The sequence below is a fragment of the Corylus avellana genome, chromosome ca7 (assembly GCF_901000735.1).
Source record: "Corylus avellana chromosome ca7, CavTom2PMs-1.0".
Lineage (NCBI taxonomy): Eukaryota > Viridiplantae > Streptophyta > Magnoliopsida > Fagales > Betulaceae > Corylus > Corylus avellana.
In genome coordinates, this window is record NC_081547.1 from 4,888,577 (window position 1) to 4,901,974 (window position 13,398).

Consider the following 13,398-nt stretch of genomic DNA (forward strand, 5'->3'; position numbering starts at 1 on the left):
CATAAATAAACTCATAAATATTAAGTTTCATTTGTTTATATAATATAAATATAAAGTTAAGATTCATTAGATAATATCACATACTATATAAAAATTTAAGGTTATTAATATAAACAATATAACTCGTGATTAAAATTTATACGTAGTAATTGTGAATAAATAGTGAAATGATTTTTTATTCATAGATAAATCCAAAATTTAATATATCATGTAATTTACATTTACTCAATAACAATTAATTGTAATTTTTTTTTTTTTTTTAAAAAAAACGTGAGTATAGATTTTTTTTTTTTTTTTTGACATATCCGCACAATAGGGGATAGGGGGATTCGAACTAGTGACCTCCGCTAGCTTCATGAGGCGTGGTTTCCATTCGATTGAACTACCCCTTGAGAACGAGTATAAATTTTCATAAGGCAGTGAAATGCCAATCATGATATTTATTTTATGTAATTCCTTAACTCAATAAGTAAAGAGGCTAATAAAGCAGCTTATATATTAGTGGATTTGTGAGAACAACTCTCCATCAGTCCCTAAATCAGGTGTGGTTGGAAGAAAGTCTTGATTTTATTAAGAATATTGTAGTTGCTAAGCAAATAATTATCAATAATTATCGATGAAAATATTGTGATTTTATTTTATTTTATTTTAAGTAGTAGTATTTATAGGACACTTCTATTCTATACAAAAAATGAAAGAAAAACAAAAGGTAAAAACTATCATTAAAATGACCAAAACGAGGATTACAAATAAAATAATTAATGAATAAAGAAAATGCATTTAAAAATGTTGGTGTATTACAATAAAAATTAATTATTTCATAAATTTAATTGTCACAAAATTTATTATGAAAAATATAGCACGTAGATATTGTTTTAGGGGAAAATATACTTATTATGAATATCTGTTGCAATATTATTATGAATAATGAAATTATCTGATTATTTTATAAACTGCAGAAAAAATCAAACTTTACTATTTAGTATAATGATTAGTTTAATTTGAACTGATATTAACAATATAATTAATAATCTTTAAACTCTTCAATACTTTTGATTCCGGTCTAATTGGTTATCGAAATCTGTGAGGACCATATATGTACAAAAGAACGAAAGCGTGCTGTTCACGAACCAAACAAGCGCGTGCGATTCATTTTTTCTCGCATAATTTTTTTTATTTTTTTATTTTTTTATTTGTTTACTAAGTGATGTGAAAATGTGATGGTATTTTCTGCAACAGCGAACGGGAAGACATACCATCGGCCATCCTCTCTCTCTCGCTCTGTCACACTTAAAACTCTCTCTCTCATCGATTGCTTCCAACAAAGAGATGCAAAAACCCACAGATCAAAACCCTAATTTTCACGGTCCGTTACTGTAATGGTCTCTCTCTTCTTTCCGATCCAGCTATATCAAAACCCTAAATTTTTGGAGCTTCTTCTAGATTAAACTGAAACCCTAGAATTTGTGCCTCGCTATGCTTATACAGAGCTAGTTTCATCGAAATTCGGGAACTTATGGTGATAATTTCTTGATTCATTTCCTATATCGTGCGAGATTCGGCTTTTGATTTGTGAGATACATATGAATGTTTTGGGATTGAATTTCTGAGAATAGGTTTGTGGAAGATCGTTGGAATTGCGGAGAGGGAGTTTGGGTGGTGTCTGAATTTTTGGTTTCGTTGGGGTTTTATTGAAGGTTGAGGTAGATCGTAGAAAGGAGAAGCAAGCTCTTAGAGTTAGCAGTTTGGATTTTGATCTGATTTAGATAAGTTGGGGTTGAAATATTGCTTGGAAATGCTAAAAAAATCGATGGATGAGCCGGAATTAGTACTTTGGTTGCACTAAAATATAGGGTTTACCAGCGTAGTCTATTGAATTAGGAGTTGGATTATCATTATATGGATATACTTGTTGAAAATTCAAGGAGGTGGGGGTGTTTTTAGTGGTTCAAATGGTGATATGATATCTGGGCATTCTTTAATGGGCAAGGGATTTTGTTAGAGTTGTTGAAGCTTTCCGAGTATTTGTTTCCTTGGCTGAGGCCGCACGCGGATTTCTTGCTACCAGGATATTGTTTTTACTAAACTTTGCAGAATGAGCTCAGAGAACGAAGACCAAAACTCATTGGACCAGCCGGCGGAAACGAATCATGAATCACACAAGTAACGAACTTCTTTTTGCTTTTTTTCCAGTTTTTCATGGTTGAATTTTCTCTTTTTGAATATTTCTTTTGTTTTTGCTTCTTCCCTTTTTGTGTCTTTGATTAAAAAAAATTGTTTTAATGATGTAGGAAGTTGAGATTTTCATATACAAGGGAGTTCTTATTGTCATTATGCGAATTGGATGTTTGCAAACAGTTGCCTGGTGGGTTTGACCCATCTATTCTAAGGTAAGATTTTACTTCTTATATGTGGACTTGTAAAATCTATCTGTATGGTCCAAATTTGTGAATTATGAAGAAAGAATGCGGTGTTTAGTCTGCGTAGCATTGCTTTGGTTTCTGCTTCTGGTTTACCCATGCATTAACTATGCCTTGTTCTTAATCCTTTTTTTTTATTAAACAAAATTAGTGAGTTGGAGGATTCTTTCCAAGATCGGCAAAGAATTTCTGGTGGTTTGTCATCACAAAGTTTCAGGCGTAATGAATATGGTTCATCCCCACCTACCAGAGGGGATTTGAGTAGCTATTCTCGGGGTGTCCAGGGAAGATGGGAAAGTCGTTCTGTACGGAGTGAAAGAGACAGTGACTCACAATCTGATTGGGAGTCAGGTAAGACATTGGATTAGTCCATGCTTATGTTGATATTTTGATTACTATTAAATTGTTTAATATGTGTGTGTGTATAGTCGTGTATGCATTTTTTTTTCTATGCTTATGTGTGCATATTTAGATTTTTTATTCTTGGTGTAGTGTAACAGTCATCTTGGATAAAGTTGTTTCCAATATGGATCTTGCAATAGTTAGTAGGCTTTTGACATGCAAAATTACGTGTTGAAACGTGGCTGATGAGTCTGTTGTGTTTGCATAGCACACCTGGTCTAAGGCGTGTTCTCTGATCTCTGAAGGAGGGTTTGGGGTCCACAATTTACTTTCATTCAACCAAGCTTTGTTGGGAAAGTGGCTTTGACGTTATGTTCATGAGAGACAGGTCTTATGGAGGGTAGTTATGGACTCTAAATATGGTAGTGTGTGGGGTTGATGGTGTTCTCATGAGGTTCGTGGGGGCGTATGGGGTGGGGCTATGGAAGAATTTCAAGAAGGGTTGGGGAGAGTTTTCTAGTCATACTAAATTTGAGGTTGGAGATGGCTTCAGAATTAAATTCTGGTATGACGTGTGGTGTGGGGATCAGGCCCTCAAGGAAACTTTTCTAGTCTTGTTCTATTTGGCCCGTTGTAAGGATGCTTCTATGGTAGATCATTTGGAGTTTTCTAGTGTTTCTCATCAATGAAATGTTAATGTTCTCAGAGTGGCTCACAACTGAGAGGTGGATCTCTTTATCTTATTCTTCAATTTGTTGTACTCCTTCAGATTTGGACAAGATGGCAAAGATAAGCTTTGTTGGGTTCATTCCAAGAGAAGTTTGTTTGATGTTAAGTCATACTACAATGTCCTTGTTCCCCGCAAATAGTATTCCTTTCCCTTAGAGGAGTATTTGGAGGAATAAGGCTTCCTTGAGAGTGGTTTTCTTTGCTTGGTCGGCTGCCTTAGAGAAGATTCTAATAGTGGATAATCTTAGAAAGTGGCATGTCATTGTGGTTGATTGGTGCTGCATTTTGTTAGGCTTTCATCCATTGCGGAAAATTCCCTACTATATGTTAGTTGAGTTGGGAGTCAGTGGACCACTTTTTACTACATTGTCAGATGGCTAGAGCCCTATGGAATTCCTTCTTTAGCCTTGTTGGGTTGGCGTTGGTTATGCCTAGTCGAGTGGTAGATCTCTTTGCTTGTTGGAAAGGGTATTTTGGTAGAATTTGGAATGCTGCTATATGGAAGATGGTTATGTCTTTAGAGAGAAAGAAATGATCGAAGTTTTGAAGACCATAAATAAATAGTGGTAGAACTAAATGATTTTTTCTTCAAGACCCTGTTCACTGGCAACTGCTTTTTACTTGAACATTTCTAACTTTCATGTTTTTCTTGATCTTCTTTCTTTTGCTAGCTTGGTGCTTTCTCTTGTATTCTTATGTACTTCGATTGCGCTTCTTGTGTTTTTTTCTTCAACCCTATAGTGATCAGCTTCCAAGATTTTCTTTTTAGATTTTCTTCTTCTTTCTCTTCTTCTTAGTCGCTCTCTTGTATACTCCTGGTGTACTAGGGTTGTACCCCTCTGCGCCTTTGATAAATATATCTTTACTTATCAAAAAAAAAAAAAATTGTGTTACTTGTTAAAAAAAATATTGGTGCCTTTGAAATTATTTTATCCATTTGGCTCTAGCATAAGTCATACCTCCTCCATAAAATGGGAGGAAGGTATGTGGGTTAAGGAGCCACTAGGTCTGTGTGTAAATCATCAATTAAAAGAAGAAAAAAGGTTTTTATTTTTTATTTTTCTTATTATCACCATGGTTTGTTCTATGCTATATATGTCATCTGGGTGAGCTGGTGTAATCACCTATAATAGTTCATTGAAAAGGCCAGGCTTACAACATATATTTAGCACCTTCCTTTTGTACTAGACTGCTAATTAACAAGTCAAATACTTTGGGACAAAGGCTCACTAAATTTGTTGTAACAATCAATTATTTATTAAAATCTTGTCTTGCAATATCCAATTGACTAAAAAATTTATCATCTTTTCAAAACTCAGTCTCTAAGATGTCTTAAAAGAATTTACTTAACATTTTTTAACCTTAGCGTCTTCTTGTATCCAGACATGTCGATTTATGTCTGTCACCTAATCAACGTGGGTTTACCCCCTTCTTAATGCCTGTGTGTTGTTCATATGTGTCCTGAAAGCAAATGAAATAGATTGCGTTGGTAAATGTTCTATTGTCATTCTATAATTTAATTGAGCATTCTATCTATGCCTATCTCGGTACTGCATAAAGCATTGTCATGCAATGCCTAATTTTCCAGTAATATCACAAAATATTTTGTTTTTCAAGTGGTGTGCTGGTTGTGGGTTTGTCTAGAACAAGCAACTGATCTGTAACCTGTCTTTTGTATCATTTGACTACTCGCATCGATATGCAGATTCTGGTAGACGTTATGGCAACCAACCTCGGCGATCTTGGCAAGTTCCTGAGCATGATGGACTTCTTGGTAGTGGTTCTTTTCCAAGACCATCTGGATATGCAGCCGGAGTGTCGGCTCCAAAGATTCGAGCTAATGAACCCGTCCAGCTTAGTAAGAGCAATGAGCCATACCATCCTCCTCGTCCTTATAAGGTTAGGATTGTTATTGTTTTTGTTTCTCAATGCTAGTTTAGAAAAATATCGTACCGTAATGCCTATAGTTGTGGACTTGGAGTTATGCATCAAGTTTTTAATGTTCTTGTATGATCTTATCTAGCTTAAAGAATAAATGTATTGCAAACAGAATGAAAAAAGGTTGCAATTCATGCTGGATGAGCCTCCTAAAAACTGATGTGATTTTTCCTACCATGTATTCTTCAGGCAGTACCTCACTCACGCAGGGAAGGCAATGATTCACTCAACGATGAAACATTTGGTTCTTCTGAGTATACAAGTGAGGATAGAGCAGAAGAGGAAAGAAAGAGAAGAGGTAATTTGCATGTTTCTGCCAGATTGACTTGTATGTGTATATATGAATCTTAACTGCTAAACTGCTTCTCTAATGTGCAAGTTTAAAATTGGTGACTTGCCTTTCAGCTTCCTTTGAGTTAATGAGAAAGGAACAACATAAAGCATTCCAAGAAAAGCAGAAGTTAAATCCAGATAAGCGTAAAGATGAGTTTGACCTAACCACTCTGCTGGAGGATTCAAAAGATGAGAAGAGACTTTTGAATAGAAGCAATGAGTCTGATTACCCCGTGATAATAAAAACATCGAATAAAGATTCTGAAAAACCTTCTCTCCCCCCACAAATTTCTCAATCCAGACCACTTGTACCACCAGGTTTTGCAAGCACGATTTCGGAAAGGAACTCTGGACCCAAGCCTGCAATTCATCCCCGTACAACGGAGGTAACCATCTTTTATTTTCATCAGATTTATATGCGTGGGGAAGTTGGTTATCTTGAGAAAGAAATAAGAGAAATGCATTAAGAAGTTGGCTGGTCATGCATTTTCTTTTTGCTTCAAGTATTTTGTTCTTTAATTGTTTGGTTTTTTGATACAGTGGCTCAAATAAGCAGTTTGCTATTTTGTTTTGATTTGGAAGTATAGCTCCATTTTCTTTGAAGTTTCAAATCACAATTTTGCCTTGCTTGCATTTTCCTAGTTTATTGGAAGATATTCTAATGTATGAGAAGTCATCAGGAAGTAGCTGAAAAGTCAGTAGCAATATCAAGTAACTCTACCTGAACTTGGTACTTTCTCTGAAGTGTAAACCCTCATCATAATGAATAAAATGCAAATATAAGATCCCTTGACAGTTATAACTTAACAAGCCTAAAAATTATTGGGAGGAAGGGGGATTTTGCTTTCTCTTTTTTTTTTTTTCCTCCTTTTCTTTTTTTTTAACCTGCAGTTCCATGGGCTTCAAGAGTTGTAAGTATTTGTACTGCTACTTAATACATTCATATATGTTTCTAGGAATGCTGTTTATACGTGTTCTCTAACATATTAATGAAGGATGGTTTCTTAGGCGTCCTCTTGTATACTTCCTATGTACTAGAGTTGTGCCCTTTTGCGCTTTTTGATAAATATAACATTACTTATATATAAAAAAAAAAACTTATTAATGAAGGATGGTTTTTGTAGGAAACTTATTAATTAGATATTTGACCTATTAGGAGGGTCATATTATCTACTGATTCTTTGTAGTCTTGTTAAGAATGCCAAGAAATGTTGTATCTTGCAAGGCTGATTTCTTTTTTCTTTTTTTTTTTTGATAAGTAATAGATTTCTTGTTAACGAAGAATGGGATCGTCACTTGTATGTGGTGTTTATATGATAATTCAAATATATGCTGGCTTAGGTTTGTTAAATATATGGTGGACTGTCACTTGTATGTGGTTTCCACTTGCTGACCATTCTGCTGTTTAGGTTCAGTATATGCTGGCTTAGGTTTTTTTTTTTTTTTAATAGCAAATATATGTTGACTCAAGATTGAGTTGTGTTATGTGTCATCTTTTGCTTTTCCTCTCGGTAATAGGACATGTGTCTGCTGCTTCTGTAGGTTGTGAATCCTGAACTTGGGAACAGCCTTTCAAATGCCAAAGGTAACCAAATGTTAGATGGGACTTCCGATAATCAAGTGGAGAAACAATCGGCAGAGCAGAAAGGTTTGATTGAGCAGCAACTGGGAAGCACTATTATTAATATTTCAATTAGTAACAAGAGTGACAAGAATCTGAATGTACCATCTAGTAAGACAATTTATGTGGATAGTCAATTGCACAATACTTCTCATCTTTCAGAAGCCTTGGAAACTTCAGAAAATATAGAAGCCATTGAGCTTAATGCTGGGAAGGTGACAGGGAATAAAATAGTTGATGAATCCAATCAAGTTCATTCAACTTCAATCCTAGATAAGCTTTTTGGCTCCACTTTAATATCAAGCGATGGTGGGTCCTCTAGTTTCACTGAGGTAATCACGATTTCTAATAGAATTTCTTGATACCACTTTCATACTCCCTTTTTCTTGGTTCACTGTAATGTCAATTCAATGTTTAAAATCTTTTACAACTAATTATTGATATATTTTTGATTTATCATTACAAAAAAAAAAAATGATATATATTTTTTTATGTGCTGTTGCCATGATATTCTTTCTGTTGTTTCCATGATATTTGGCATATGAGTGTAATTAACTTGTCTAACTGATGTCTTTATTGATATCTGTTTACCTCATAAATGGGAGTCGAAAAGTTAGGTTGTTGAAGGTTTATTAATGATGAGTTCTGCTCTAGTTTTTATTCACTGAATCTGTACCATGTTGACATGAAAAGAATACATATAGAATACAAGCATGCTTTCTTATCAGGAAATTTGGTCAAGCAACTGATAAATAATGGTGTATTCTGTATGTACTCTTTTGGTTCTAATTTAAGTTCCACGTGAGGTCAAATCAATTTTATTGGTTGAATTTTAGTTTTAAATGTATGATCTGCCTTTAAATCTTTCATCAGATCTTTTTCAACTGCGCATTGCAGTGGTTCTTCACTTCTTCGTCCTATGAATGGATGCATTGCTAATTTTTGGTTGACATACATATTATTGTAGAAGTGGATGTGTGTTTGGAAAAAATGTTTCGTTTTCGTGTTTTAGTTACAATGTCCTCAACATGTTGTATCCCTCACAAATCTTTTTGTTGCCTGTAGCATCATGATAGTAAAGCAGATGAGGCTTGGAGCCCTCGTGCTGCCCATTCTTCCAAGTTTGCTCGTTGGTTTCTTGAAGAAGGTATGCTTGTATCGATATTGAATATTTAATTTTTTGGAGTATTTCAACTTAAATTGGTTATACATTGATATCAAATAATATGCTTTAAGCTCTGATTCTTCGTTTCATCTTATTGCAGAAAAGAAACCGGTGGATGATCTCTCCTCCAGCGGGCCAAATGACTTGCTCTCTTTGATTGTTGGTGGTGAGAAAGTTGGATCCCAGGTTTCTGATTTGAAGAATACTGAGAACATTTTACCTAATTTTCCTTCTGAAAGCTCCAAACCTGCAGAGGGGCATACGACTTCAAATATAACATCTGCTGTAGTTGAAAATTCTGAGCAGTTGTACAAGAATAATAAACCTCAGGCGGTTCCAGCTGTCCTTACTTGTGAATACCTTGAACAGTCAATTTTGTCAGAAATTAGCGAAAGTGGCTCGACTTTGCGGCCACCTGTTCAAGTCTTGAGCATTCCTGATGCAAAGGCTGAGCAGCCAAAAGCTAATATTGATGATCATGCATCTCAGCACCTCCTTTCACTGTTACAGAAGGGAACAGGCCTGAAAGATATTGCACCATCCCCCAATCTAGACATCGGATCTTCAGATAAACCACATAACAGTGACGGGGCAAGTTTTGACACTGCACCTCAGACAAAAGAGGTAAATGCTGATAAATCTTCCAATTCACAGAATCTGACTCTTGAAACACTCTTTGGAACTGCTTTTATGAAGGAGCTGCAGTCAGTTGGAGCACCAGTTTCCGTCCAGAGAGGCTCAGTTGGGTCTGCGAGAGTTGATGTTTCACAGCCTCATGAGTTTCCTTTTCCTGTTATGGATGATGGCCTTGTTCTTAAAAATGAAATTGGGTCCAATACAACTAGTTATGAAAGCAATGTTTTGACCTCCAAGCAAAGACTGCAAACCAAACCTGTAAAGATTGAAGAGCAATGGTTAGGTTTTGATGATCTTCAAAGAGGACTGGATTCAGCACAGCCTCATACTCGATTAAAGTCTAAGCTTGATGGCTTTGACGGCCCTGTTGATATGCGACTTCCTGAAGAGGATAGCTTGATTACAGCTAATGCTCCTTTGAACCTTCAAAACTATGCGACTGCTGGGAATACAGCTAGAACTGAGTTGTTACCCTTCCCAAACACTGAAGTTGACATTGCTGAAAAACTAGCAGCTTTCAACATCTTCAAAGATGAAAGATCTTTCATGGGAGGTCAAGAAGGTCCACCTTTTCTTCGTGGTCCTTATGATGTGAGGGAGCCTGATGTTCCCTATCAGAATCTTAGCATCCAGTCATCTTCCCCACAGCTTCACCCCCCTCATTCTAATCATGCAGGACCGTTATTCCATCCATTAGATTCTCATCCTGGTAATATTACTTCTCAGATGAAGTTTATGCCACCAGAGGGAATCATCCGTCATGATCCTCCAAATCATCAATTTCCTGCAAATATTCTTCGTCCTCCGTTCCATCACCCTAGCACTGGATTGACTGGGTTTGATTCTCCCAGTCATCACCCTATGTTGCAACAGATGCATATGTCAGGCAACTTCGCTCCACCTCACATGCTTCAAGGATTTCCCAGGAGTGCACCAATGCCGGCTCAGCCAAATAGGGGTGCACCTCTGCCTCCTCATGTTAACAATCAGATGACTGGTTTTGCGCCTGAACTCAACCCACTGCAAGCTTTTCCTTTTGGTCACCGGCAGCCCAACTTTGCTGGTCTTGGAATGCGACCGCCAGGTAAAGCACTTACTGCTTTATTAGTCTGTGTATGCTTTTTTTCTCATTATTACATGCTTTTTTGATCAACTATGTGACTAATTGCTTCCCTTGTGTATTTTGATTGGCTTGTGGTAGTTTTCACTGAAATGGTTGCATTTGTGACCAAATTGTGTTACACATGGTTCACCTGCCCAAGTTTGTCTTGCCTTAGGATTATAGGATTCTACTTGATCAAGTCAAAGCTTGCCCTTTAGAAGTCAGCTTTATGAAACTTAGTTTCAATGAAATTTATGAATTTCTATTTTTGGAAGTGACTGAAAAATTCTTCAAATAGAACGAGACTTTGCTTCACACTGGTAACCTGAATGTGAAGTTATTGAAATCCTCTCCACTTCATTTACCTTGATGTTACAATTTAGATGGCTGACTAGAGCAGCCTTTTATGAGTTCTTTTCCATGAGGTGGCCATCAAGTGAGAGTACCATTGTCACCGGGGTTCACACAATTCCTCTCGTGTCCCTCCAAGAATAATGTAGCTCTTAAAATCAGCATTGGGCTTGTGATTGATCATTATTGGATTTTGGTCAAATGGTAATTTTAAGAGCTACATTATTCTTGAAAGAACACAAGAGTGACACAAAAGAGACTTCTAGAATTACTTCGCAATGTATGTGGAAAGTAATGCTGGATGCATAATCACACTCTGTTTTGTGTGTGTATTTTTAATAATGTATTAGCAAAACTTTTATAACCTAATAATCAAAACAACAATCACTCAAGTCAAAACTGGAACACCGTTGCTAATCAGCAACAAACTACCTCCAAACCCAACTTCTGCAGACAGACACGGAGACCAAAACAGCTGCTAAACTGAAATGGAATCACAGAAGAAAAACTTACAATCAACACCTTACAACTATACAGAGCCAAAGCAAAGCAATACACACAAGGAAATAGCACCATAGAGCCATCACATCAGAAGCGTTACTAGAAAGTTCCAGTTATTGCAGAGTGCCACATTTTCTCTACTCATCCCAAAATGACTCTTACTCATTATTTGAGTCCCGACTTCCCAAACGATTTGCTTTACAATTCGTTCCTCGGTCTTAATCTGATTACTATGCTTGATATCATTTCGGTGCCTCCATACATTATGAACCACAGCACCAAGACTGAGTTTACAAAGAGAAGCTTTTAAGGAACGACCCTTCAAATCAGCCTCCCCATAAGAGAATATCATCCCAATTCAGAACAGGATCAGAAATCAAGCAAATATTTACAATTTGCCTCCACACCCTACGGCTGAAACTGCAAAGAAAGAGGTGGTACCTTCCCTCAATGCAACTTCTACAAAAAACACGAAGATTGTCACCCATAAGTCCCCATTTCAGATTCTCTCCCGTAGACAACCTATTCTTTGCAGCAAGCCAAAGATTGAAAGCATGCCTAGGGATAGAGAAAGAGTGCCAAATAACCCTCCACCAACTAACCTTCAAACATTTAAATCTTATAAACTCCAACATATCAGCACAAGAATGAACCTCCTTCTTGGAATTGATCCAAACAGCCTGATCTTGCTCAACTATATCCACAACATGAAGTTGACTCTGAATGTGAACAAGATCCTCTTACTGAGCAGCTCTCCAACACCATTGACCATTCTGCAAGGACACCTTATCTTCGAGCCTACCTCCAACATCATGCATAACTCGGGTGGCCAAACCTCTCATAAATGTGCCTTCTGGATGCCACCAATCATGCCATAAAAATATACTATCACCAGAACCCACCTTGAACCGAAGGAAAACCTTGGATAAATTTCTCAACTGTAACAGTTTCCTCCAACACCATGACTGGATTGCGGGACTCTTACAATCCAAAAACTTCTCCCTTTTAGAAGGTACTCCTTAACCCATGCTACCCATAAGGAACCAGTCTTTGTAAATGAGCTCCAAATATGACGAAGCACTTTTAAAAAATATTATTATTTAGTCTTTTTCAATGTACCATAGACCAACTGAATGTTAAATCTTCCGAGGTGCTGCTGGACTTTGATTTTTATTATCTATGCTTTTATCATGGGAAAAATTTATAAATATAACCCTTGAACTTTGAATATGAGTATCAATTTAGTCCATACACTTTCAATTTGAACTAGTTAATCCCTGCACGTTGCATTTATGACAAATCAACCCTATGTTTTTATTAGATTTAATAGATCTAGTCATGTGAGTTGCATATGATTTTCTGCCATATCATTAGTAATAGTGAAATGACATTATTTATCCTTTATCTCAAATTTATATTACAAAATAATAACTCATTTCTCTTTGTTCTCCTTCTCACTCACTCAGCTGGTCATAGGTTTGCTACTTCCAGTGGTAGATTTAGGCCATCCCCATCATAGTTCCATTCTTTTCTAGGATTTTCATTCTTCTTTGTCTACAGCTTGTCTTGTTTTTGCTTCCAGTTTTATCTATTCCTTCTAAAGCCACACTGTCGCACCCATAAGGAGAAGGATCCGTGGATTTTGGTTGCACTACCTATTATGGACGTTTAACCAATTAACCTATTTGACAAAACATTGATTAGATTTAGCGGAAAATTTTAATAGAAGGTTAGAATTGTCATAAATGCATGGACTAAATTGGTAAAACTGATAGTGTAGGGACCAAATTGACACAAAATCAAAATCCAAGGGTGATATTTGTATTTTCCTTTTATCATGTGAGAAATTGCATTTTTTTTTTTTTTTCTCATTCATTCTTTATCTATTTTCAGCTCCTGAAGTTGGTGGTGGAAGTAATCACCCAGAGGCCATCCAAAGGCTTATTGAGCTGGAACTCAGGTCAAATTCAAAGCAGATTCAGTCTTTTCCCGGTGGTGGCCATGGTCAGGGGATTTATGGTCATGAACTGGACATGGGTTTTGGGTATAGATAGTTGATTGGTGGTTGTGCTTGTGAATATTGCTATGTATCAACGTCTCTTGATCAGATGTGTAACTCCTTGCATCAATGATGGGATTATTATCCTTCTTTCCGGAGAAATTAGGTGGCTTAGTGTAATTAATGGATTTTTCTTGCAATTCGCCTTTAGTCAAATTGTGGGTTAATTACACTTCATCCACCTGTAGATTGGGTGAAGTT

The 13,398-nt window shown here is 36.5% G+C and overlaps 1 protein-coding gene across 2 annotated transcripts; it reads left to right on the forward strand.

Annotated features, from left to right (window-relative positions):
• Positions 1–1,231: 1,231 nt before the first annotated feature.
• LOC132186220 (uncharacterized) lies at positions 1,232–13,337 on the forward strand. Of its 2 annotated transcripts, XM_059600081.1 has the most exons (11): positions 1,232–2,163; positions 2,292–2,390; positions 2,572–2,771; positions 5,197–5,390; positions 5,619–5,727; positions 5,835–6,148; positions 7,305–7,410; positions 7,546–7,715; positions 8,449–8,530; positions 8,649–10,268; positions 13,032–13,337. In XM_059600081.1, exons 1-11 carry the CDS (start codon positions 2,096–2,098, stop codon positions 13,190–13,192), a joined length of 3,123 nt encoding a protein of 1,040 aa, XP_059456064.1. In that variant the 5' UTR covers positions 1,232–2,095; the 3' UTR covers positions 13,193–13,337. The 2 variants fall into 2 exon arrangements, with proteins under 2 accessions (XP_059456064.1, XP_059456063.1); XM_059600080.1 differs by having other exon boundaries at positions 7,305–7,715.
• Positions 13,338–13,398: the final 61 nt, after the last annotated feature.

Coding starts and splice junctions, on each gene's coding strand:
- LOC132186220 (XM_059600080.1), top strand. CDS start 2,096: ATGAGCTCAGAGAACGAAGACCAAAACTCATTGGACCAGCCGGCGGAA. Junction 2,391..2,571: donor TTTGACCCATCTATTCTAAG/GTAAGATTTTAC, acceptor AAACAAAATTAG/TGAGTTGGAGGATTCTTTCC. Junction 5,728..5,834: donor AGAGGAAAGAAAGAGAAGAG/GTAATTTGCATG, acceptor CTTGCCTTTCAG/CTTCCTTTGAGTTAATGAGA.